The 22,140-nt window shown below is 50.5% G+C and overlaps 1 protein-coding gene across 1 annotated transcript in view; it reads left to right on the top strand.

The window, feature by feature from the left end:
• Positions 1-19,910, top strand: part of IL17D (interleukin 17D) — a 23,498-nt gene extending 3,588 nt beyond the window's left edge. Inside the window, exons 3-4 of the mRNA XM_046663873.1 lie at positions 2-362; positions 17,546-19,910. Coding sequence (XP_046519829.1) covers positions 2-362; positions 17,546-17,798 — 614 coding nt within the window. The 3' untranslated portion in view covers positions 17,799-19,910. The remainder of the gene's footprint in view (position 1; positions 363-17,545) is intronic.
• The last annotated feature ends 2,230 nt before the right edge of the window (positions 19,911-22,140 follow it).

The raw sequence follows: 22,140 nt of genomic DNA, 5'->3' as shown, positions 1-22,140 counted from the left end.
CGGGCCGGCTGCGGGCCGCGGCGGCGGGCGGGCGGCGCGGCGCGGACGGTGACGCGGCCTGTCTCGCAGGTCTGGACGCTCGTGGCCGGCGTGCTGCTGGCGCTGGCGCTGGCGCGGGGCCGGGCCGCAGGCGCCCAGCGCGCGAGCGGGCGGCTGCGGGGCTGCGCGGACCGGCCCGAGGAGCTCCTGGAGCAGCTGTACGGGCGGCTGGCGGCCGGCGTGCTGGGCGCCTTCCACCACGCGCTGCAGCTGGGGCCGCGCGAGCAGGCGCGCAACGCGAGCTGCCCGGCAGGGGGCAGGCCCGCCGACCGCCGCTTCCGGCCGCCCGCCAACCTGCGCAGCGTGTCGCCGTGGGCCTACAGGTGAGCGGCGGCGGGCAGGTGGGCGCCCGGGCGGGGGCGGCTCCTCCCCGCGGCCCCCAGCCCGCCCCGAGGCCCCCGCTTCCCTCTGCTTCCTTTCGTTACCGCGCGGCGCGTGCGGCGGGGCCTCTCGAGCGGCTCCTCCGTGCCAGGTGCGCAATCAGGTGGGTTCCGCCAGAGACCGAGCCGGGCGATGCTCGAGGAACTTTCCCAGAATTGGCGCAGAAGGCTGTGGACGTCCTCCAGACGTTGCGTGAGGGCCTGTGGCGGTTCCGACGCTGCTGGGCCGTGGACCCTGAGAAGCATATGCTCTGAGCCCACTGAGCTTAGAGTCCGAGGGAGGAGTGGTGGGGCGATTGGGAAAGAAACCACAGTGCGAGGCAGGACGTGGTTTGACGCGGAAAGTGTGAGTGTGTGACGATGTGAAATGGGGCTTGGAGGGTCCAGATGGCGTTCGAACTGCACTTTGAGAGCAGGCGTCGTTCCGAGTCTGGCCTGTTGAAGAGGTCGTCGCGGAAGAAAGAACCAGTCTGCAGAAAGGGGGTTGGGGCGTGTGCAGGGAACAGTGTGGCTAGAGGGTCCTCAGCGCAACTTGTGCCTGCCCCCTTCCCTGCCCTTACTGCCAAGTGTCACCGCCTGGAGGGGCCCTCACACTGCCGCTGGCCTCCTAGAAAGGCTTCAGGGAAAGAGCGAGAGGAGCGAGTGAGGCCCAGAGGGAAGGAGCTTAGTGCCAGGGCGGGAGGAAGGGAGTGAGGACTCGCGAGCACCGCAGCTCTAAAGTGCAGGGGGCTGTGCGCGTGAGGTCGGGAGTGGCTGAGGTGAGCTGGCGAGGGGGCAGGAGCCAGGTTGCGGCCCTGTAAGCAGTGCTGCAAGTTTGACATTTTTCCTGTGGGTTGCTTTTCGATCAAGGAAACCATATGGCCGCTGTGTGTTTTAGGAAGGAGTCCCTAACGAGGGATGGAATGGAGGGCAGATGCTCGACAAACGCACTGCAGCGCTTCCAGCAACAGGCCATTACTACCCAGGCAGTGGCCGTGAAAGGGGTGAGGCTAGGATCAGTTTGAAAGAATGACTTAAAGAAGTGGAAGTGACAGGATTCAGTGAGTGATGGTTGTAGGAGTGAAGAAGGAGAGGGTGTGAAATGTGTCGTGGGGCAAGGCTGCAGTCCACACTACTATGGAGACGTGCGGAGAACATGTCATGATTTTGTTTAAAACCTATCCTGGCTTCCCTGAGCCTCTCCCTGCTAGTTGGTGGGTCTCCCCCTCCTGGCTTCTCTGCAGAAGACCGAGTTCACTTGTGACTGAACCCCACCCCACCCCCACCCACATGCAGGGCCGGCCCAGACCCCTCCTGCCAGCCCTGCCCCTCTGGGTTTTCTGCCGCCCTCAAGGACACACATGTGGAACCATTCGTCCTGGTGGCTCCATTCTCTTGCTTTTCCTCTTTGTTTCCACCATTCCCAGGGCCCAAAGAGTGAGCTATTATATTATCCTTCTTTCTCCAGCCTCATGTTATACCTTTGATATGCTAAATAGCTTTAAAGAAACTTGGAAAATCTCTCAAGACAGTAGCTTGGCTCCTCCAGACAGAAGCTGCCACCTCTGCGATTTTCTGTAACAAACCCTCTTCTCTCTAGTCAAATAGATACCCCCTCCCTCCCCCACTATGTTGAGGGCCCTTCGGGCCAGAAGGCAGAAGAGTAACATACAGCAGTCCCGTTGGACATGTCTTCCACGTTCTGGCTTGGCTTGATGGTGTTTAAGCAAAATGGGGAAACAGAATGAGAAGCAAGTTTTGGGAGGGAAATGCGTTCAGTACTAGACCTTTTGAGTTCTAGTTGAGTTTTACGTGCCTGAGAGCTACACAGGTGTAAATAAATGACCAGTTGGCCATGGAGGTGTGGTCTCAGGAGACAGGGCAGGACTGGAGTACAGATTGGGAGTTGTCAGCCCTAGAATTCTGCACATAGTAACTTAAGTGGAGTTGCCCTTGCTGCCTTTCCTGGGGACTGAATGCCTGTTGTCTCGCCACGTAAGATCCAAGAGTGGCAGGCAGGAGGGAATGCCTAAGGGTTGATAGGGACAAGAAGAACACAGAGTGTTGAGCGCTCCTGGACTAGGCTGCTGGACCTGCCCCTGGGGCCTTTGTGCTGTGTGGAGCCTGCGAGCGGTAGCCACATCTGTGTCAGGTGGCTTACGGTATCATCGGCATTATTTTTCGTATTATTTAGCAACACTGATGAAATTGCTCCCTTGGTGAGCACCTGGAGGCCTGATGGCTTACACTCTCTGAAGGAAGGACAGCCTTCTAGGGACAGGCATCAGGCCAGTGTCCCAGGTCGCTGGATGCTGAAGTTGGCCCTGCCTTTCCTGTCTCTCTGTGCTTCTGACCCGTGGTCACTTCTCCTTACCGCCTCCTGAGTTATTGTGAAGATTGGAAAAAGCAGTACACATGGAAGCCCAGAGCCTCTTCTGAGAGAGGTGTGTGGAAGGACAGGAAGGTTTCTTAGCAGTCACTGCGGGGCCTGGTCACCTGAGTGGAAGAGGGTGCTCACCTGTGCCACCTGAAGCCCAGATTCAGAAGTGGTATTTAAGGCTAAAAACAGTCAGAGAAGCTCTTAAGAAAGATGAATAAGGAAATAGGCTGCAAGTTAGAAATACCGAAAGGCACAGAGAGGACCGCTTCAGGTGGATAAGAGGTTTTAAAATAGAAATTTGGACTATAAGGTGGCTTTTCGTTTCTTTATGTGAGAGATGGATCCTTCAGTAAATGGTGTTGGGACAGCTGAGTTACCAGCTGGGAAAAAATACAATTGGATCTCACCCCTATATCAAAATAAATTCCAGGTGATTCACAGATTTAAATGTCAAAATAAAACCACAAAAACAGATAAAAACATGGTCAATTATGTTTATAATCTTGGAGTGGAGAGGCCTATTCAGCAGCTCACAGACCCCCAAAGCCATAAAAGATGACACTGATAAATTCAATTACATACTTATGTGCCATTTCTTCTTGGGAAGATAAATAAGATAAGAAAAATACAAGGACAAACTGGGAAAGAATGCTTGCAACTGCTGTCACAAAGGCTCTCTTCCTAAAGAGCTTCTTCAAACCAGTAAGGAAAAGGCCTAATGAAAATATGAGCAGAGGCCCCCTAGTTTCCAGGGAGGGACACTCAGATGACGCAAACACTTGAAACTCGAAGAGATGCTCGACTGTGGCATCGTGAGTGAAATGCATAATGAAACTCCACAGAGAAACCGTTTTTTGTCAGCACTCATCAGGCTGTGTTGGCAAGGGGGGAGCAAAAGGCATCCTGCAGTAGAGAGGGTGTGAACCGGCACAGCTTTTGTGGAGGACAATTTGGTGTTAACTGTCAAAAGTTTCAGTTCACACACTCTGACCCCACGCTTCCACCTGGAATTCCACATTTGCCCACGTGCCAAGTGATGTGTGTACAAGGGTGTTCATTGTGATAGCAAGGGACTGGAAGCATCTAAACGTCCACCAGTAGGCAGTTGGTTTGATAAAATGCTCTCAGAACAGCCGTAAAGAGGAAGGGGGCAGCTCTAAGTGCGCTTGAGTAGAGCCGTCACCACCAACATGAGGGGAGACGAGGTGGGTGTGGCCGTGTGTGGTCAGAGAGAAGTGACATAACCTGCACATCTCTTAAGTGGTCTTTTCAGTGTCTGCACACCACACTTTGGGGCATCTCTGGAACCTGGTTGTTAGGGTGCCTCAGGAGGGCCTGGGAGGCTGGGAAGGAGACTTGCTTTTCACTCTTTCGTGTCTTCTGAATTTTCTGCCATGTGCATCTATTATTTATTTCAAAAACATCTTAATTTTCAAACTGAGAGCAGGGAGCTGGCTCTATGGTGTAGTGGTTGGGTTCAGCATGCTCCGCTTCGGCGGCCTAGGATTCGCAGCTTCAGATCCCAGGCATGGACCCACACCACTCATCAGCCATGCTGTGGTGGTGTCCCACATACAAAATAGAGGAAGAGTGGCACAGATGTTAGCTTGGGGATGATCTTCCTCATGAATAAATAGCAGAAAAGGAAGTTCACCAACCATGAAGAAAAAGCAGATACTGAAGAAATGAAGCTTCAGCAGTATCGACAGCCTTTGTTGTATGGAGGGCACTGGTGCGAATGCCCTGTCTGATCTCGTGGGCTGGAGGGCTACAGCAGAGGCACTGAGGGCCTCACAGAGTCTGCAGAGCCCTGCTGAGCCCCCAGCTGGGTGGTCTGCAGAGGAGGAACTGGCCTGGAGGGGTTAGGGCGCTGGGCCGAAATGAGAGAGCCGGGATCCAACCCCAGACCTCTCTGATTCCATGGAGCCTGTGCTCCCAACCAACGTGCTGTTAGAAGAGCAACATTCAGCTTCCAGAATGTGAAAATGTCTTCTCATTTGCTTTGTGGTATCATGTTTGTTTCTCTTAAGCTTTAAAAACAAAAATGCCAAGCATAAAATTAACATGATTTCTCAATAAGCTTTTTTTATGCCAAACTGACATAGTAAGACATTTATTGTAAGAACACTGAGATTTATTAAGGTTTAAAGATACACATCACTCATTTATGTGAAGCCCCAAAGATAAACACCTACCAATACTCTAATTTTTAATTGTTTATATTTTTCAATTTGGGGTAATAATCTAGAGATAACTTTTCTCCAGGATATGAATAATGCACAACAATTTATTTTTAGGCTTTGTTAACTTTTCTGTATAACTCTTTTCCTCCAAGGACTTTAAGAGACTACACCTAAATTTATTTTTGCAATAAACAACTCCATGGATAGCAGCAACAGCAAGGGAATAAATGGAAAGAAAAAGGAGTAAAGGAGAGGAGAGAGGACAGGGGACAGGGACGTTGAGTGACTTAAAAATACGGGCCACCAGGGAGTTTGAAGGGACAGTGGGACCACCCTGAGCTGGCCAAGTCCTCCCCGGCAGGTGAGCCTGCGGCAGGGGTGTCTCGGCAGGGGGCCCCGAAGGAGAGTCCAGACCAGCAGAGGTGCCGATCAACGTTGGTAAGTGTCAGTAAAGCGGACGTTTTCCCGGGAGAGCCCAAGTTGGCGCCACTCTCTATTACCAGAACTTTCAGCGGGTCTGTTGGGAAGAGGGGCCCAGCATGGTAGCAGCTTCCAGCTCGTGTGGGTCAGGCGAGGCCACCACCGTCTCCTGGGCCAGCGACGCCCAATCACAGGGATGACCTTCGCGTTCCCATAAAACCGTTACCACGTGTTTAGCAACGCTGCATTTTAGAAAGGTCTTCGTCAGGAAAGGTAGAAATAAAAGGGATATTTTTGCTGAACCCTCAAGTCTAGCTGACACGCCTGCCTCCCCTGCAGCAGCTGCATCCCTGCGCAGATACTGCCCGGCAGGCCGCGCCCAGCGCACCCCCTGACGCTTGCTCCGAGATCCCCGAGCACGGCTCGCGTCACTTTTTCTTTATCTCGTTTTTAAAATTGTGAAAGGATTGTAGCATTAGGTAGAGGAAGTTAGAAAAGTTAGTGTAATGTGGGAGGAACTTACCCCCTTTTTAATATTCCCATTTCACGTGCCCCCTGCCCCCTATATGCACTTTCAAGTTTGTGTCCTAGCTCTCAGAACAGAAGCCCCCATGGACAGAGCCCCTTGGGGATGCGTGCGGGCTGTGACCCGAGCCTCAGGGAGGTGGCCGCGTCCCGGGACGTCGAAGGAGTCGCCGTGTCGACTGTGACCGACAGGGGGCAGCACCGCGCCAGCTCCCCTTCCCCGGGAGACCTGGCTTCTCCGGGAATGCTCATCCGTGGGATCTTTGAATTTGGGAAGTCCTTTCTTTTTTATCATGTTTGTTCTTAGCAAGTTCACTTTTTTCCTGGGTCCCTACTTCAAACCTGTGCGTTATTCTGATGACTTAGAAACAAACTAAGAAAGCCTTCCTGCCTCCAGGGGATAGCCGTAAGTGGTGTCAGCGCAGGTACAGGCCTTTCTGCCGGGCTGAGGTCACGCTGTTCTTTAAGAAAGGACGGGCTTGGGCGAGGACAGGAGGAGAGAGGAAGGAACAGAAGCAGTGCCCCTGCCTGGCTTCCAGCATGGGGCACGGCGGGGCGGGGGGCGGCTCACCAAATCTCGTTGGAGAAAAGGAGATGATCATCATTTAAAGCAGCTTGTTTAAGAAATGTTGGTATTTTCCCCAAAAACTATTCTTATGGATAAGTGACCTTTAATTGGCCAAAGTACCGCACAGGTTTTCTTCTCTGAGTTACTCAAAATATAGTGGCTCTGCTGCACCTATCACTTTCACAGAGTAAAAATAAAAGTATTGTCATGGGATTAAAGTCTCTCATCCTGAAAGTAGATATGTTCATTTTGCTTTGATGGTTATTTTCTGTAACTGCCTGCGTTTTACTTTAGCATTCTTATAGTGGCTGAGGATGATGATAAAATTTCATTCCATCATCACCTCCTTCAAATTTCCTCACCTGAATAAAATGATTGTACTCTTAATGCCAACAGAAGGATTGGGGCAGCTCCAGGCAGGAGCACACAGACCACGAAGTGAAATTCCTTATGGATCCCTTACGGGGTCTGTGTTCCAAAAATGACACGTGAAGATTTTGAAGGAGGGCAATGAGTACATTGCTCACTAAGTTAATGAAGTCAAAGAGAAAAGAGTCCACCAAGAACTCTTCTGGAATTAAATAGAGTCTAGGCTAATGTTTTGATATTAACTATTCCTTGTAACCAATGTATGGCAGCAGCTGATTCATTTTGGATCAGGTGGGCTCCCCCTGATCCAGGCACTTCACCCGCCTGCCCCAAGGACGGACACATCAGATGGCTCTGAAGCCAAATTCTGCGGCTTCCACTGGACAGATAGTTAAGCCATCCTGTGGGCATGAGCTGTGTTTTCCTTTGAAGAGATATTTCCCAGCTGCACTGAATGTGTGGCATCTGCCATGACCAAAGAATAAAACCCTTTGAGAAATTCTGGCTCTCATTCTCATTTCTCTTTCCCTCTTTCTCTCCATAAAGCCTTTTTTTCTGAGTTATCTTCCAAATTCTTTTCCAAGCCATTAGTCTCTCTTTGCTCTTCCCTGATCTCCCAGATGAACAGATTTTACATGGACTCAGTGGATAGCCTGGCTGTAGCTTTGCCACTTACCAGGCCTGTGATGAATTGCTAAATGTCCACGAAGTGCAGAGTAGACACACGCAGCCCCACTGTGCAGGGCAGGGCAGCTGATCATGCTAAGCCAGGTGAGCTGGAGGCTTTGGACAGACCCCTCAGCCTCTCGGTAACTCAGTTTCCTCATGAGTAAAGGGAGAGGGCGGACAGGCTGAGCCCTTCCAGGCTCCTAGTAGCTCAGAGCCAATGCACTTGGCAGAGGAGCTGGCTTAGTTCTGGAGCCTGCCTCACTGGCTGAGCTTCAGGGCTGACCTTGATGCCAAGTTCAGGATCACACCAAAGTCAGCCTCCGTCCCCACATGGGGGTAGGATTGACCCCTAGCTCTCCTTGGCCAGTGCAGAGGGCCAGGTGAGGCCCACTGGGGATCTGACTCCAGGGCATCTATGCCAGGTCAGACTTTCCTGCTCTCCCAGGCTGATTTTTCCGTGTCCTCTTTCATGAGAAATGCACAACTGATGTTTTCTGCTAGGGGCCAGAAGAACATTTTTCAGAGCTTTTTGGCAGCACATATTGAAGATCTTTGGCTCTCTCAGGCCTCAGCGAATGGAGAGAGGGTGGAGCTGATGGCACTGTTGGCTGCAGCTTTCTAACAGAGGGAAACTGTTTGTGGTCTTCATGTCCCCGATTACTCCCTGGACAGCAAACAGAGTCCTCCCACGACCGGCCCTGCAGCTCGGAGCCTCGCCCCTCGCCTGCTTCCCCATAGTCTCATAACCATTCCCCCCCATCCTCGGGGCTTGTTCCAAGGGGAAAAAGAGAGATGGGAAGGTTGACACAAACCCCTGTCTCAGTGACTCATTCTCTCTTACACCTGGACGCCAAACAGCCTCCACCGGGGCTGTATGTTAGAATTATCTGAGGAGCTGGTAAAAATACCGGCCCCCTGGCCCCACTCCAGAGCCATGAATTCTGAATCTCTGGGGCAGGGGAACAGTAACCACGAGTTTTAAAGCTCATTCGTGTGCCTCCTGTGAAGAATAACAGATCTCAACGCCGTCCCATCTGTGTGACACCAGTCACTTGCTGGATTAACGTTGACCTTCTGCATTAATTAGACTCCTCAGGGTAGGGAGTCCTGAGCTGGTAGGATCATGAAATTCTAGCTTATTTGGGAAAACACAATCGTCCGCTTGTTTGCTGTCAGCTGCAATCAATGTATGTGTGGCTCACCACCTTTTAGAGATGTCACCTAACTTTGCTGCTGACTGTGTGACTAGGAAGGGGCTTCTGCTGGCTGTCAGAGGGTCCCCAGTTTAAATGAGCAAGACAAGTCTCTAGGGCAGCTTGTTAACTCACAGGCCTCCTGATTCAGTGGGTGTGGGGCGAAGTATGAGACTGCATTTTTAACAGAGCCTCACGTGGTTCTGATACGGGTGGTCTGAAAATCACATTTTGGAAACATTATGACTTCTCTTTATTGCCCACATCCTGGGTGATGACAGGGTTTCTTCAGAGGAATCTTAGCTCTTGGAAAGGGAAATTGGTTATCCCTCAGCTTTTGCAGAGGGCTGCCAGCTGTCTTCATATGACCCTAATTTTATAACATCTTGATACCTGGCAGAGTGAGTCCCCTCCTTATTCTTCAAAACTGTCTTGACTATTCTTGGCCCTTTTCTCTCTATAGGAATTTTAGGATCAGCTTGCCAAATTCTAAGAGAAATCTACTGGGCTTTTGGTTAGAATTGCACTGACTTCATAGATTAATTTTGGGAATTCTCCAATATCTTTTAGATTCAGTGGATTATAGGTGTCATTTCTAAGCAGAAAACATTGATGAAATATTGCATTATCAGTCCTGCCATCAAGAAGCTGGGGGAAGTAGCCTGGTGGTCAAATCCATCCCCTTCACTTTGCAAAGCTGGGGGCAATGATTCGTCCATCGTCACGGGTTGGTAACTAAATCGGACCAAAATTTTAGGTTCAGGACTCTTAGAGACTCCATCCTGCCCTTTTAAGAAAGTCTATTGGGTTGAACTCATTGACCTTGAGATCTGGCCAACCATGACTACTGAGGCAATTTTGTTTCCACTTAACATGTTTCAGTACTTAGGGGTTTCCAGCCTAGACCAGAGAAGGCATTTCCCCCATTTCGATCTTGGGTTTGGGGTCTTGGGATTGCTGTGAAAGAAACAGTCATACTTAGCCTCTGCTGTTTTAAAACTAGAATAATTTTCTGTTTTGGAAAGCAGGAGGGTGAGCCACATGAATGAGTTTGTGCCAATAAACACCACAGCTATCCTTGGGCATCAGATAGAGAGCACATCAGGTGGCTGCGACTCTGTCTGCCGGAATGTGCTCATTGTTCTGCGAGTGGCAGTCCTCCCGGAACGGCTTCAAATTGTTTCCTACCAAGTTCAGGGGCCCAGGGGCAGTGCTCTTTTTCTGTCTCTGCTGTCACCCACATTCCTCTCCAAGCTCAATTTCCATCACCTCTAATCATCCCTGGAGGACTTGTCCTTTGTTCTTGGATTAAGCCGGGCCAGCTGTCACTCACTCAAGCCAAGCTTCACACGTGGCCCCAGGGACACTTCTGGGATCCCATCAGAGAGGAAAACTTGATTTGTGTCAAGTGTGTTCCTGTGCCAAGCTTCTGCAGAGCAGCATGCAGAAAATGTCGAGACAAAAGAATTATTGCTCACAAGGAGGCGAGACAGCTGTGTGGGCTTCTTACTCGCATTTCCGTGTTTGGTGAGAGAGAGGGACCCCTGTTGGAGCTTCTTGATGTTTCGTTTTCATGGCAGCTTTCTCTACCAAAAAGCACTCCTGCCTGATAATTTTCCCAGAATCTTGAGGCAGGAGCTTGGGGTGACGGGCTTTAACTTTGTGACTGTCTCCTGGCTGCCCTGAGGCTTCCCGACTTTTCCCCCGACCTCTTTTCCATCCCCCAACTAGTGTCCTTCAGAATGTGTCTGTGTTGTGCTTTCTGTTTTCTGTGGTAACCGCTGGCATCGAGACCCACAATACAGGGTGTCAGGGGTGTGATGTATGTGTTGTATTCCCTCCCTTGGTAGCACATTTCTATTTTAAGAGAAACCTCCCGGTCACAAAACCACAATTTGAAAACAAGTACTTAGGCTGTCTTATGATGTCCCACATCCCAGGCACAGGCAGGGGGCAGGCGCTGTCTCTTTGTCGCAACGCCTTAGCCTAGAGGTGTCACTGAGACGGTGGGAATTTCAGTTTCAGGGGGCCGACTGGGGGGGATCGGGTGGATATTTTTAGTCAGATGAGCCTTCTGACTCATCACAATGTCCAAACGACTGTCAGTCCTACCTATAAAACTAACAGATGACCCGGGGATCATTACCTGCATCCTGTGGTGCACAGAAAGGTAGATCCCAGGTGTTCAGAATTGAAAAGGATCTTTGATGCCCTCAAGTCAAACTCATGTGACAGACGAGGAAACTGAGTCTGAAGAGGCTGTGCCTGACCTTCCTACCCCCACTTCGTTTTGGCCTGTAGTTGAGTCTACACCTATCAGAAAGATCTTTCAAATGTCAACCTGATCATGTCTCTGCTGCTTTCCGCCCTTTCGTGGCCTCCCATGATCTGCAGGGTAAAATCCAGACTTTTTGTTCTGATCTTCAAGGCTCCTGTCCACCTCTCCCATTTCTTAGCGAACCTGTGCCCACCACATGCCTGTGCACAGAGACCTCCAGCTGCAGTGACCTCTTGGTGGTCCCGCTGCGCGGTGCTCTGCCTTCCAGGCTGGCTGGGTGTGGCTCCTTCGCCTCACACCCCTCGCCCTCTTCTCTGCTTAGCTCGGCCCCCCTTGTGCCCTCGCTTCACCTCAGACCTCCCTGGGCCTTAGCCTTGGCCACCCACAGGTGTTCACAACAGGCTGTGCACTGTGCGCTGGTTTGTCCTGACCACTGGCTTGTGCATTTGTGGAAAGGCTGTACCCTCATCCAGCACCCACCTCTGGAGCTTGAACAGTCCGCTGAATGAATGGTCACTACTGTTCTGCTATTTAGCACATTCAGAGGGCACTTTGTGACTTCACTAGCATCCAGCACTGTCACAGTGTGTGTGTGCACGCTCACGTGTTTGGTCTGTATCACTAAAGGACAAGGACTCTGTGTTAAACAAAACCACAGAATACCATTAGCATGCCTAAGAGTTAATACTTCCTTAATATCTTCAAATATTCACTCAGGTTCAAATTTCCCTGATTGTCTCATAAGCGGTTTTTTAAAACTTAAAAAAAAAATCCTCTTTATTTTTTGTTTTATTTAACTCTTAATTTTGAAATAATTTTAAACGAACAAAAAAAATGTGAAATTAGTACCAAGAATTCCCTGTACCCCTTACCCCGATTGCCCAAATGTCAACATCCTAACTCACAAAATTATCAAGCTTAGGAAATGCACATTGATACAATACTGTTATCTAACCCCCGGACCTTATTCAAAGTGACCCACTAACGCCCTTTTCTGCTCTAGGATCCAGCTGGCCTCACACATTGCCTCTGGCAGGTGGGGCTCTGTAGTCGCCTTCAATCTGTGACAGTCTCTCAGTTCTTTATCTTGCCTGACTGTGACACATTTGAAGAGGACTGGTCAGTCATTTTGTGGAATGTCCCTCAGTTTGGGTTTGATATGTTTTTTAAGCAACCATATAATTTCTCATCCAAATGGAAACACTTGGGAGTAAAAAGGAGCTCAGTTCATAACTGCCCCCGACAGCGGGTATAAGCCAGGTCAGCGATGCCCTGGGACTTCTGTCACTCAAGGCTCTTTCTTTTTTTTATTGAGGTATAATTGACCTGTAACATTATATTAGTTTCAGGTGTACAACATGATGATTTGATATTTGTTTATATTGCAAAATGATCGCTACACTAAGTCTTAATTAACATCCACCACCACACAGTTACAAATTCTTTTTCTTGTGACGAAAACTTTTATGATCAACTTGCTTACCAACTTTCAAATATGCAATACAGTATTATTAACTATAGTCATTATATATGTCATTATATATATGTTACATTCCCAGGATTTATTTTATAACTGGAAGTTTGTACCTTTGTCCCCTTTCATCCATTTCGCCCACCCCTCATCCCCTTCCTCTGGCAACTACCAGCCTGTTTTCTGTATCCTTGAGTTTAGGTTTTGTTTTTTGTTTTTTTAGATTCTACATATAAGTGAGATTATACAGTATTTGTCTTTCTCTGTCTGACTTAGCTCACTTAGCATAATGCCCTCGAGATCCACCCGTGTTGTCACAAATGGCAGGATTTGCTTCTTTTTTATGGCTGAATAATACTGTGTGTGTGTGTGTATATATATATGTATATATGCACCACATTTTCTTTATCCATTCATCTGTTGATGGACATTTAGGTTGTTTCCATGTTTTCACTATTGTAAATAGTGCTGTATGAACAGGGTGGTGCAGAGACCTTTTCAAGTTAGTGTTTTCATTTTCTTTGGATATAGACCTAGAAGTGGCATTGCTGGATCATATGATAATTCTATTTTTAATTGTTTTGAGGAGCCTCCATACTATTTGCTATACCACTTTATATCCCCACCAACAGCACACAAGGGTTCTCTTTCGCTAACACTTGCTATTTCTTGTCTTTTTGATTCTAAGTTGTGAGGTGCTATCTCATTGTGGTTTTGATTTGCATTTCCCTGATGATTAGTGATGTCAAGCACCTTTTCATGTGCCTGTTGGCCATCTGTATGTCTTCTTTGGAAAAATGTCTACTCAGATTCTCTGCCCATTTTTTAGTAGGATTGTTTGGCTTTTTGCCATTGAGTTGTATGAGTTCTTTATATATTTTGTATATTAACCCCTTATGAGACATATGATTTCCAAATATTTTCTCCCATTCTGGAGGTTGCCTTTTCATTTTGTTGATGGTTTCTTAAGCCTCTTTTAAGATGTAGGTTTCTCTCCCACTTTCTTCCCCTTGGGATGAAACTTTTACTGAGTTTCCTACATTCTATATGTCGTTGGTCATATCCTCATGGTGCCATTTAACATGTTCTTCCCTCCCTATATTTCTAGTAAACTTGCTCAGTCAGATATATTTAGTTTTTTACCAGCCACTTCTCAAGCCTCTGCCTTCTAGGCTCTGGGGATGCCACCCCTGCTTCTGGCCATCTCCACAATTAGACATCTTCTCCCTTAAAAAGTTGGTTTTCCTTGCCTTTTATTTGGTATCTCTCCATACACTCCCCTGAATGATCTTATTTAACCACCATCTATATGCTAATAATTAAAAGTCTCTACCAAGATCTCTCTCTTGGGCTCCAGACTATCTCCCACCCATAGTCTGAGGAATCTGTCTGAAACTGCATTTGACTGGGTCACTTCCCTCTTTAACATCCCTCCTATTGCCTTGTCTACTCTGGAGACCCTTCACGGTCAGCCTCCACAGATGGCTCCAGCCCGTCCTGTAGTTCTCCGGTGCTGCAGTTCCTAACTCTGACATGGTCCCTCAACTCTAGGCTCTGACCTCTGGCCTACGTGCCCTTTCTCCCTTCTTCGTCTGGATGAATCCACCCAGGAACAACCTTTGCCAGGAAGCTTTCCCTAGCTGCCACGGCTGGGCTAACTCTCTACGTGATTATTTGTACATTTAACCCCCCAGATGGTGGTGAGTCCTTGGATAGCAGATATGTGTTTCTTCTATATCCCCATTGCCAGAAACATCACTGGCACTCAGATGTTTGTTGAATAAATGTTGAAAGTGACTGGCGATATTATAAATTCTCTTTCCTTCAACTTTTGAGTTAGGGTCTTATATTGACAGAGTATGAAGGACAGGAAGCTGATGCAGGCCAGACTCACCAACACATCCCACCAGCTCACCATCTACTGAACTCTTATTCTGTGTAAAGCACTGTGCTGGGCATGTTAGGGCATAAAGACGAATAAAAATACAGTCCTTACTCTTCCCTTCCAGGGAAAGATGTGGAAAAAGTATAGTTCTATCTGACAGGCACAAAGTGTTATGAGAATATAGGGAAAGGAGAGGTTAAATTTGACTAAGGAAATTTGAAAACTTAAGATAATGAGTTGGACCTTAAAATATGGCAAGTCTTCATTGAGTTGATACTGTTTTTCGGAAGAGAACATCTTGAGGAAAAGCTTAGCTGTGACACATGCAAGGAGCATTCCTGTGGGCTGACTGGAGTGTAGGATGCATGCAGGAGAAGACAGTGGAGGAGCGCTGGAAGGGTGCGTAGGGAAAGACCAAGCCCGGGGTGGGGGGGGGGGGGTGGTCTGTGAAGGCAGAGCGAAGAAGTTTGGATTTTTCCTGACATGAACCCCCACAGCATGAGAGGGGCGCTGGGGGGACCTGTGCCTCAGCAGACCCCGCTGGGGGGAGGAGTGAGGCGTTCCCGAGGAGGGCGGACAAGTCAGAAAGGCCAGGGTGGACGGCTTTATCCGTCCTTGCAAGGACAAACCTCATTATGCTACAAAGGCCCTGATGACAGAACTAAGGGAAAGTAGTCATGAGAAGCTTAAAAAATATATTTTCAACTATTTGTGTGCATGTTGGGGGAAAGAGGAATGGCTGGGATCAGTGTGTAAGTGTTCTGGCAGCAGAGACAGCTTGCATTTTGTAGACAGTCCCCACCCCATGCTCCTCCTGTTCGCACATCATGGATTTATTAGCCTTCACTCCTGAGTCTTGACTCTCCCTCTCTCCTTGTAGTACAGCCATGAGAAGGAAGTTGAAGGGGTCCACGCCTGAGCACTCACCACCAGCAGGGCTGCCTGTGCCTGAGGCCTCCTTGTTCCCCCCATTGCCACTCCCATCCTTCTGGTCACCCCAACTGCAAGCCTTGGAATCACTGCTGACTTCTCCTCTGACCTCATCCCCCACATTCAGACAGTGGCCAAGTACTTGGAAATGTCCTTTCAGCTTTAGAATGCTCAAATGGCAGGTTGGGTGTGGCCCTCTAGTTTAACTGTCGCCACTCTCTTTATGGGATTCTGTCAGCTCCTGGCCTCACTAGCTTCTTTTCCTTCCACATGTGGCAGGTGTTACCTGGCTCACCCACTGCGGTGCCCAGCCCCCTGGGATACATGCGCTCCCACACAGGTCCTCCCTTCAGGCGAAACCATCTTAGTTCTTTCCTACTGTGTAAATGGCACACAGTTGGCACCATGTGAGTAAATTTGTTGTTGCGCGAAGACACCATTTCTAGACTCTTGCCTGCCCAATCATCTAATACATCAGTGTTTAAAGATGTTGGACCCAAATGGAAGAAACCCATGTAGCTTCCTTACATGTCTGGGGCCACCCACTCTCATCTGGCCACTGAGAGTTAACACTTGCCTCATTGACATGATCTCCTCAGTGGAGAAACCTCTTAGCCAATCCAACATAGCTTTTTTATCTTGTTACACTCATGCTTGAAATTCATTCAGGCTTCTGTTTCCCTGCGCCCAACACGCCTACAACTGGCCCATCAGCATCGTCCACCTTCTAGCTCCCCCTTTCTGCAAGAAACCCTCAGCTCTGTTCCTAGGACACTGGGCTGCTGGCTCACCCTCCCCTTACCTCTCCTAGGCCCCCTACTGCCTCTGCCCATTCTCTAACTGGGTGGTTTGAACATACTTCTTAACTGGAAATCTCTTAACTTGGTTGATGAATTTTAGCCATTATTAGTGAGGACCTACAAGAGAACTAGTCCACAGAACTAGTCTGTCTGGAGGACGTCAAACTTCTGCAAGCCAGGAGGGGTAAGGCTAACCAGGCCAGCGTCTCTCCCACGGAGCTGTCTTTGCTGTAGCCACACTATTGTCAAGAGTGCTTGTTAACAGGAACCCAGATGAGAAACTGTACACACCCCAAGTTGTAAGGTTTAAAAGGCGTTAAGCCCATCTCATTTTTTTCATTTATATCATAGGCTCCCATTGGATCAGCACTTTGGGGGCCTTCCTGGGCTTGGCATGTCGTGGGTGTACAGATATGCTTGTTTCTTGAGAGGTTAGAGAAGTCATGGCTGTGATTCTGAGATTTGGGGTCCCGAGGATTCAGCTCTAGAAGAAAGAGAAACATTCCTAAGAGGATTGTATGTGTTTTAAATGGGCAGATTGACGGACATGGGAATTTGAGGTCATGGCAATCCCATGAGAAACGGGGACCATCCTTCCCTCTGCAAGGGGACGTCAGGGAGGAGTCCTGGGTCCCCATTTATGCCCAGACACAGCTTTGACCTCTTTGCTTTGGGGCGAGGGGTGGTGGAGGGCAGAGCCGGCCCGGGGGTGCTTTTGTTCCTGCACCGGCGGCCACAGGCTGTTGTGTAGGTGCGACACTCGGTTCCTGGCATCAGACCAGACAATAGGGGGATGTGGAGGAGGATGAAAACGATCAGGTTTAAACCATCACTCAGTTTTCAAACGTCCCAGCCTGGCCAGTCCTGCCCTACCCTGGTGTGGCTTCGGTCCCTTCACAGAGGAGGACACATGGACCCTGACAGACAGACGGGACACAAGGCCTACCTCGCGGCCTTCTGGACAGGTGCCTCGAAGCTTCCTTTGCTTGTGGCTCTGTCAGCGGCCGGGTGGCCAGGGTCCGCACCGGCTGGCACCAAGGCCAGCTAGCCTCATGCAGGGCTCCGTGGGGCGGTGGCCCTGTCCTGGGGACCAGGGTGGGTAGCCGCCCTGGTGGATGTGGCCCCGGTCTGGGGCTGCAGAGCCTGGTGGGCTGGAGGGGAGGCAGTTCTGAGGCCTCGGGAGCCACTGCTCTGGGCTGGTGGCCGAGGTGGCCCTGGGAGCAGGCGCTGCGGCCCAGGCGCAGAGGCGCCCGCCGCGCGCTCTCCTTGCCCCTGCAGAACTAGCGAGTGCCCCCTTCCGCGTCCATCAGCGCAGATTCGGGAAGCCTTTTTAGAGAATGGCCTGGACGTGGCTGTCAACGCTGTCCTGGCCACCTGAACTGTGACGAGGTGCCGCGGCTCGCCGGGTGGACCGGCCCGGCTGTGGGCGGGCCGGCGGCGCGCCTCGCGGGGCTAAGCCTGTCTCTCTCCCCGCAGGATCTCCTACGACCCGGCGCGCTACCCGCGCTACCTGCCCGAAGCCTACTGCCTGTGCGCGGGCTGCCTCACCGGGCCCCGCGGCGCCGAGGAGCTGCGCTTCCGCAGCGCGCCGGTCTACGTGCCCGCCGTGGTGCTGCGCCGCACGCCGGCCTGCGCGGGGGGCCGCGCCGTCTACGCCGAGGAGTACGTCAGCGTCGCCGTGGGCTGCACCTGCGTCCGCGCCCGCGCCGCCGAGCCGCGCCGGCCCTGAGGCGCCGGCACGACGGGGCGGCCGTCGAGCCGGGCTCCCGGCGGCGGCGCTTGGCGCAGAGCTGTCGGGGCGGGCGGCGAGGGCGGCCACCCGGGGCTGCAGCCGCTCGGCACCGCGCTCGGGGCTCTGCCGCCCGCCCTGCCCGGCCGGGGGCTGCCCGGGGCCGCCGGCGTGGGGACAGCCCGGAGGGGCGGAGCCTCCGCCAGGTGACTGATGGATGCTTTAAACAGCCCAGAGCTTTGAAAGTACAGTATATGCCTACTTTTTTACTCAACTGTTTTCAGTAGGGGCAGCACCTTTTTGTATTAGCAATTTAAAAGTTGTGCTTGCTGTATAAACACTCGGTTTCCCCTCCTCCGGTAGGATGTTGTAGAAGCACGATCGGAAACGTGTTAGCTTTGTCTTTTTGGGGAGAAGGCTTGGCCGAGCCGACCCCGCGCCCCGCCTGCGTTTTGTGTGCGGGCCGCCCCCACAGCGGCTGCCGGCGGGGCAGGGGCGGCGCCCGCGGGGACCGGAGCAGCCACCGGAGAGCGGGCCGCTCCGCCTCTGCCCGCCCCGTCAGCCCCTCAGAGAAACTTGGTTTTTAAAAATTTTTCCTCCTTCCCCCCAAAGCCCCCCACTACATAGCTGCGTATCCTAGTTGTGGGTCCTTCTGGCTGTGGCATGTGGGACGCCGCCTCAGCGTGGCCTGACGTCCGGCGCCGTGTCTGTGCCCAGGATCCGAACCAGCGAAACCCTGGGCCGCTGCAGCGGGGCCGGACTCAACCACTGGGGAGGGTGGGGGGCTAGATAAGGTCTTTGTCGCTGGCGCTGCGGCCTGGGCCTCTGAACGCAGCCCGTTGCTAATTCCTGGCGATGACAAACGGCCCGGGCTGAGTGGGACCTGCCCCCTCCGCCGAGCTCGCCAGAGGCGCCGGGAGTCAAAGGGCGGCGTCGGGCTTCCTGGACGCTCACGCGGGCTGGATTCATGAGGATGTAAATGGCTGCAGATTTACACAATTAAGTTTTTTTTTATTTCTGAGTGGCAGTGGGCCAATTTGTGGGTAAGAGGTGGTGCTATAAGGCAAGGCGAGGCACGCGACCTCTGCCAGTTCCCAGGAAGCATCCGAGTCTGGCCCAGTGTCCAGAGCTTCAGGAGGGAGCCCAGTGTGAGACGAGGCCAGCTCCCGGCGTGCGGAGATGAGTGCTCGGGGCCTCTTTTCCTGTTCACAGCAGGGTGAGCTCGGTCTGGCCCTGAACACGGCCGTTTGTGGAAGCGAGAAGTTCCCCCTAACGGATTAGAACGTGCGGGGAAGGGGCCGGCCCACGCCGCTGCGCGCTGGGCCTTGATGGCCTGACTGTGACAGGAAGCTATGTCAACCGAGTTCCCTTTATCGTGATTTTACGGTTGAAGTCTAAACTAAGATTTGATTTGGTTTTAGAAAGAGCAGCTAGTCGTGCGAAGGCAGTGTCTGTGCTCGTGAGACGCCCGGCGCAGCCAGGAAGCCGCCTTTCTGCACGTCCGTCCGTCCGGCCGGCTCCAGCTGCCGTGAGCCGCGCTGGGACAGACCCGGCCTTGCTGTGCTGGGCGGGGGCTCGCCGAGGCAACTCGAAACTTCTGCCAGATACTGACAGACGCTGTGCGTGAAGAAACATCACTGAGCAAAATCCGGATTTTCTAAATAAATTCAAAATTGAAATCATGGCTGTGCGTCATTCTGTACAGTTTGGGAGATTTTGGTTCTCCGTTCAACCTGTGGGGGAAGGAAGGTCAGGAAGGTCTGTGGAATACCTCCGTCCAGACAACAGAAGGCTCACAGCTACCTTTTGCTGCCTTCACCTCAACAGCAAGTCCATAAATTAAAGTTGCCTTTCAAACCAGTGATTTGGATCATGGTTTCAATCATCGCCACTGTTGTGTAACATTTTCCAGTCACTCCTCAAATATAAATAGTGCAAACATCAGAGGAGAATAAGAAGAGTAAACTATTGGCATGGGGAAAATACCATGATTGATTGTATTATTAGTTTAACCGAACTTTGTTAAAAGGTAGCACGGGGGTGTGTGTGTGTGTGTGCGCGCGCGCGTAGAGGGCCCCGCCCAGCGCCCGGCCCGGGAGGCACCACGACATACTGGCCCCAGTGATCTACACGCTACGTTTAAAATAAAGATCAAGCTATTCTTTCTTCATGGTATGTTTATTGCTTTAGCAAGTGTATATCACTTAAAAGTGACTGTACAAAAGATAAGTTTAAAATTAAATACGACTAGGCAAATTAGAGGGTGGTGATCCAGAGATACTATGTCAGTGACTAATAATTTATGGGACAGAATTTTGTCCTCTTGTTAAAACAACTAAAGTTTTTGCTAGAGGAGGACGGGGTCAGTATTACGTTTTATCAAACAAATAGGGGAGAAAGGATGCCAGCCAAAGTTCAGTGACACTTAACATAGTGGCAGCCCATTGACCCGGGCACTAAAATTCCTAAGCTTTGCAGAGTAGCAACACTTTATTACGGTAAATTTGATAGCTTCTTCCACGCCTCTCAAAAAAGTGCCACGGGGCACGTGTTTCCTTCAGGAATTCTATCTCGAGGCTTATGGCACAACCCTTGGAATGGAGGTACCTTGCTGGTTATTGAAGATTTTTTCCAACCAACTGACTACAGTATTTCTATTGCATGCTTGTTTCATAAAAACGGATCAAAAAACATTTGCACACACAGACAGCTCCCCATTCAGGGGCCAATTACCAAACTTCTCGTTTTACTGCCTCTCTTTTGGCAAGGCAAAGGGGAGAAAGGGGCTGCTTTAGTAAGTGGTTCCAGCTCTGATCTTAGGAGCGGAAGGGGAAAGAGCATGAAATTCCTACCTGGAATGGGGTTTTAAAGTCACCCATGCATTTCACTTGTTCTTGCTGTCCAGGCGTGCCATCACCCCCAAACACACAGCTGAGGAGCTAAGCAGGAAATTTTGAACTGTCAGCAAAACTAGAATTATCATCTTCCTCTCCACTCAGATCTTGGTTGTCTCGTCTCTCAGTGCAGACCTTCAAAGTAGGAAGGGCTTACAAAGATGTCTACTAACATATCCTTTTTGGCTACTGAGGTTCTTAGGTAAAGTGTAAGAGGTGAGGTGCCTCGTCAGAATCCATGAAGCTTATTTTAATCCACCATTCACTGTGCACAGACCTGCCGACTGGAGAGCACCGCCCCAGCCTTCCTCCGCCAGAGTTGGCAGGGTGCTCGCTGTGCCTTCTGCTGCTGAGACAGACACTGGGGAACACGCCAGGCCTAATTTGTGTTTTTGAAGGTGGCAGAGGTGTAGCTGCAGATCTTTTCTGAAATCCAGAAGTGGATCACAGCTGAATATAGGTTTGCTAAAACTGAAATCATGTATGGGGGTCCAAAGTTATAGAACACCTATTGGCTGCTTATTAAACAATTTTTTTTTTTTTTTTTTTTTTGGTGAGGAAGATTTGCCCCGGGCTAACATCTGTGCCAATCTTCCTCTATTTTTTGTATGTGGGATGTCACCACAGCATGACTGATAAGCAAAGTAAGTCTGCAACCAGGATCCAGCCACCACCCTGGGCCAGCACAGCCAGCGCAGGGAACTGGAACCACTGGGCCACCGGCTGGCCCCTGTAATTAAATTTTTAATTGAGTCAAGCTTTGCCCCTTTCCTCCCTCATCTCCATGAAGAAACAAAGTTTCTCTCATCTAAAGGCTAGATTTTAAGGACAACTGAAATTATGTTATTTCTAGGCTGCTACGGCCCACAATTCCTAAGTTACACATTACATTTCTATGCATGATTTGTTACTAAAATTTATTACTGCCCTAGGTAATTCTTAGCAAACTGATTCATAAGGAAATAATATGGTGGGGGTTATTTTTAACAGAACAAACATGTATTGAATACTTAATGTGCCAGGTGCTGGTACACTGATAAGAATATAAATGTCTCATAAAAATAGAGTGACTTTTTAATTAAATTAAAAATTATCCCTAAGGATGACAACTGAGGTCTGAGGAAGAACAAACGCGCAAGCCCCAGGCGCCTCCTGAGCACCAGCTGGAGTGTGCGCCCCTGGGGCCCTCGGGGTCTGCGCAGGGCGCAACAGCCCCCCTCTGAGGTTTGCTCCCCTCCTCCTCCACGTCCGCGGCAGGTCGGCTGTGGCCCTGCTCCAAGCTGGGACCTGGATGGCCAAAGCAGCTTGTCTGGAACACTGCAGATTACAGACTCAGAGGGAAAATAAAGCTCTGATAGAAGTGCCGAGTGTCACTTCCTTTCCTGTTTTGTTAGCCGAAGCAAGTCATACCAGGTGGGGAAGTAAAAGCCTTTCCCAGAGAGAGGCGG

The sequence above is a fragment of the Equus quagga genome, chromosome 6 (genome assembly GCF_021613505.1).
Source record: "Equus quagga isolate Etosha38 chromosome 6, UCLA_HA_Equagga_1.0, whole genome shotgun sequence".
Taxonomy (NCBI): Eukaryota; Metazoa; Chordata; class Mammalia; order Perissodactyla; family Equidae; genus Equus; species Equus quagga.
Note: the sequence above shows the minus strand (reverse complement) of the source record. Positions and strands in the feature narration are given on the sequence as shown.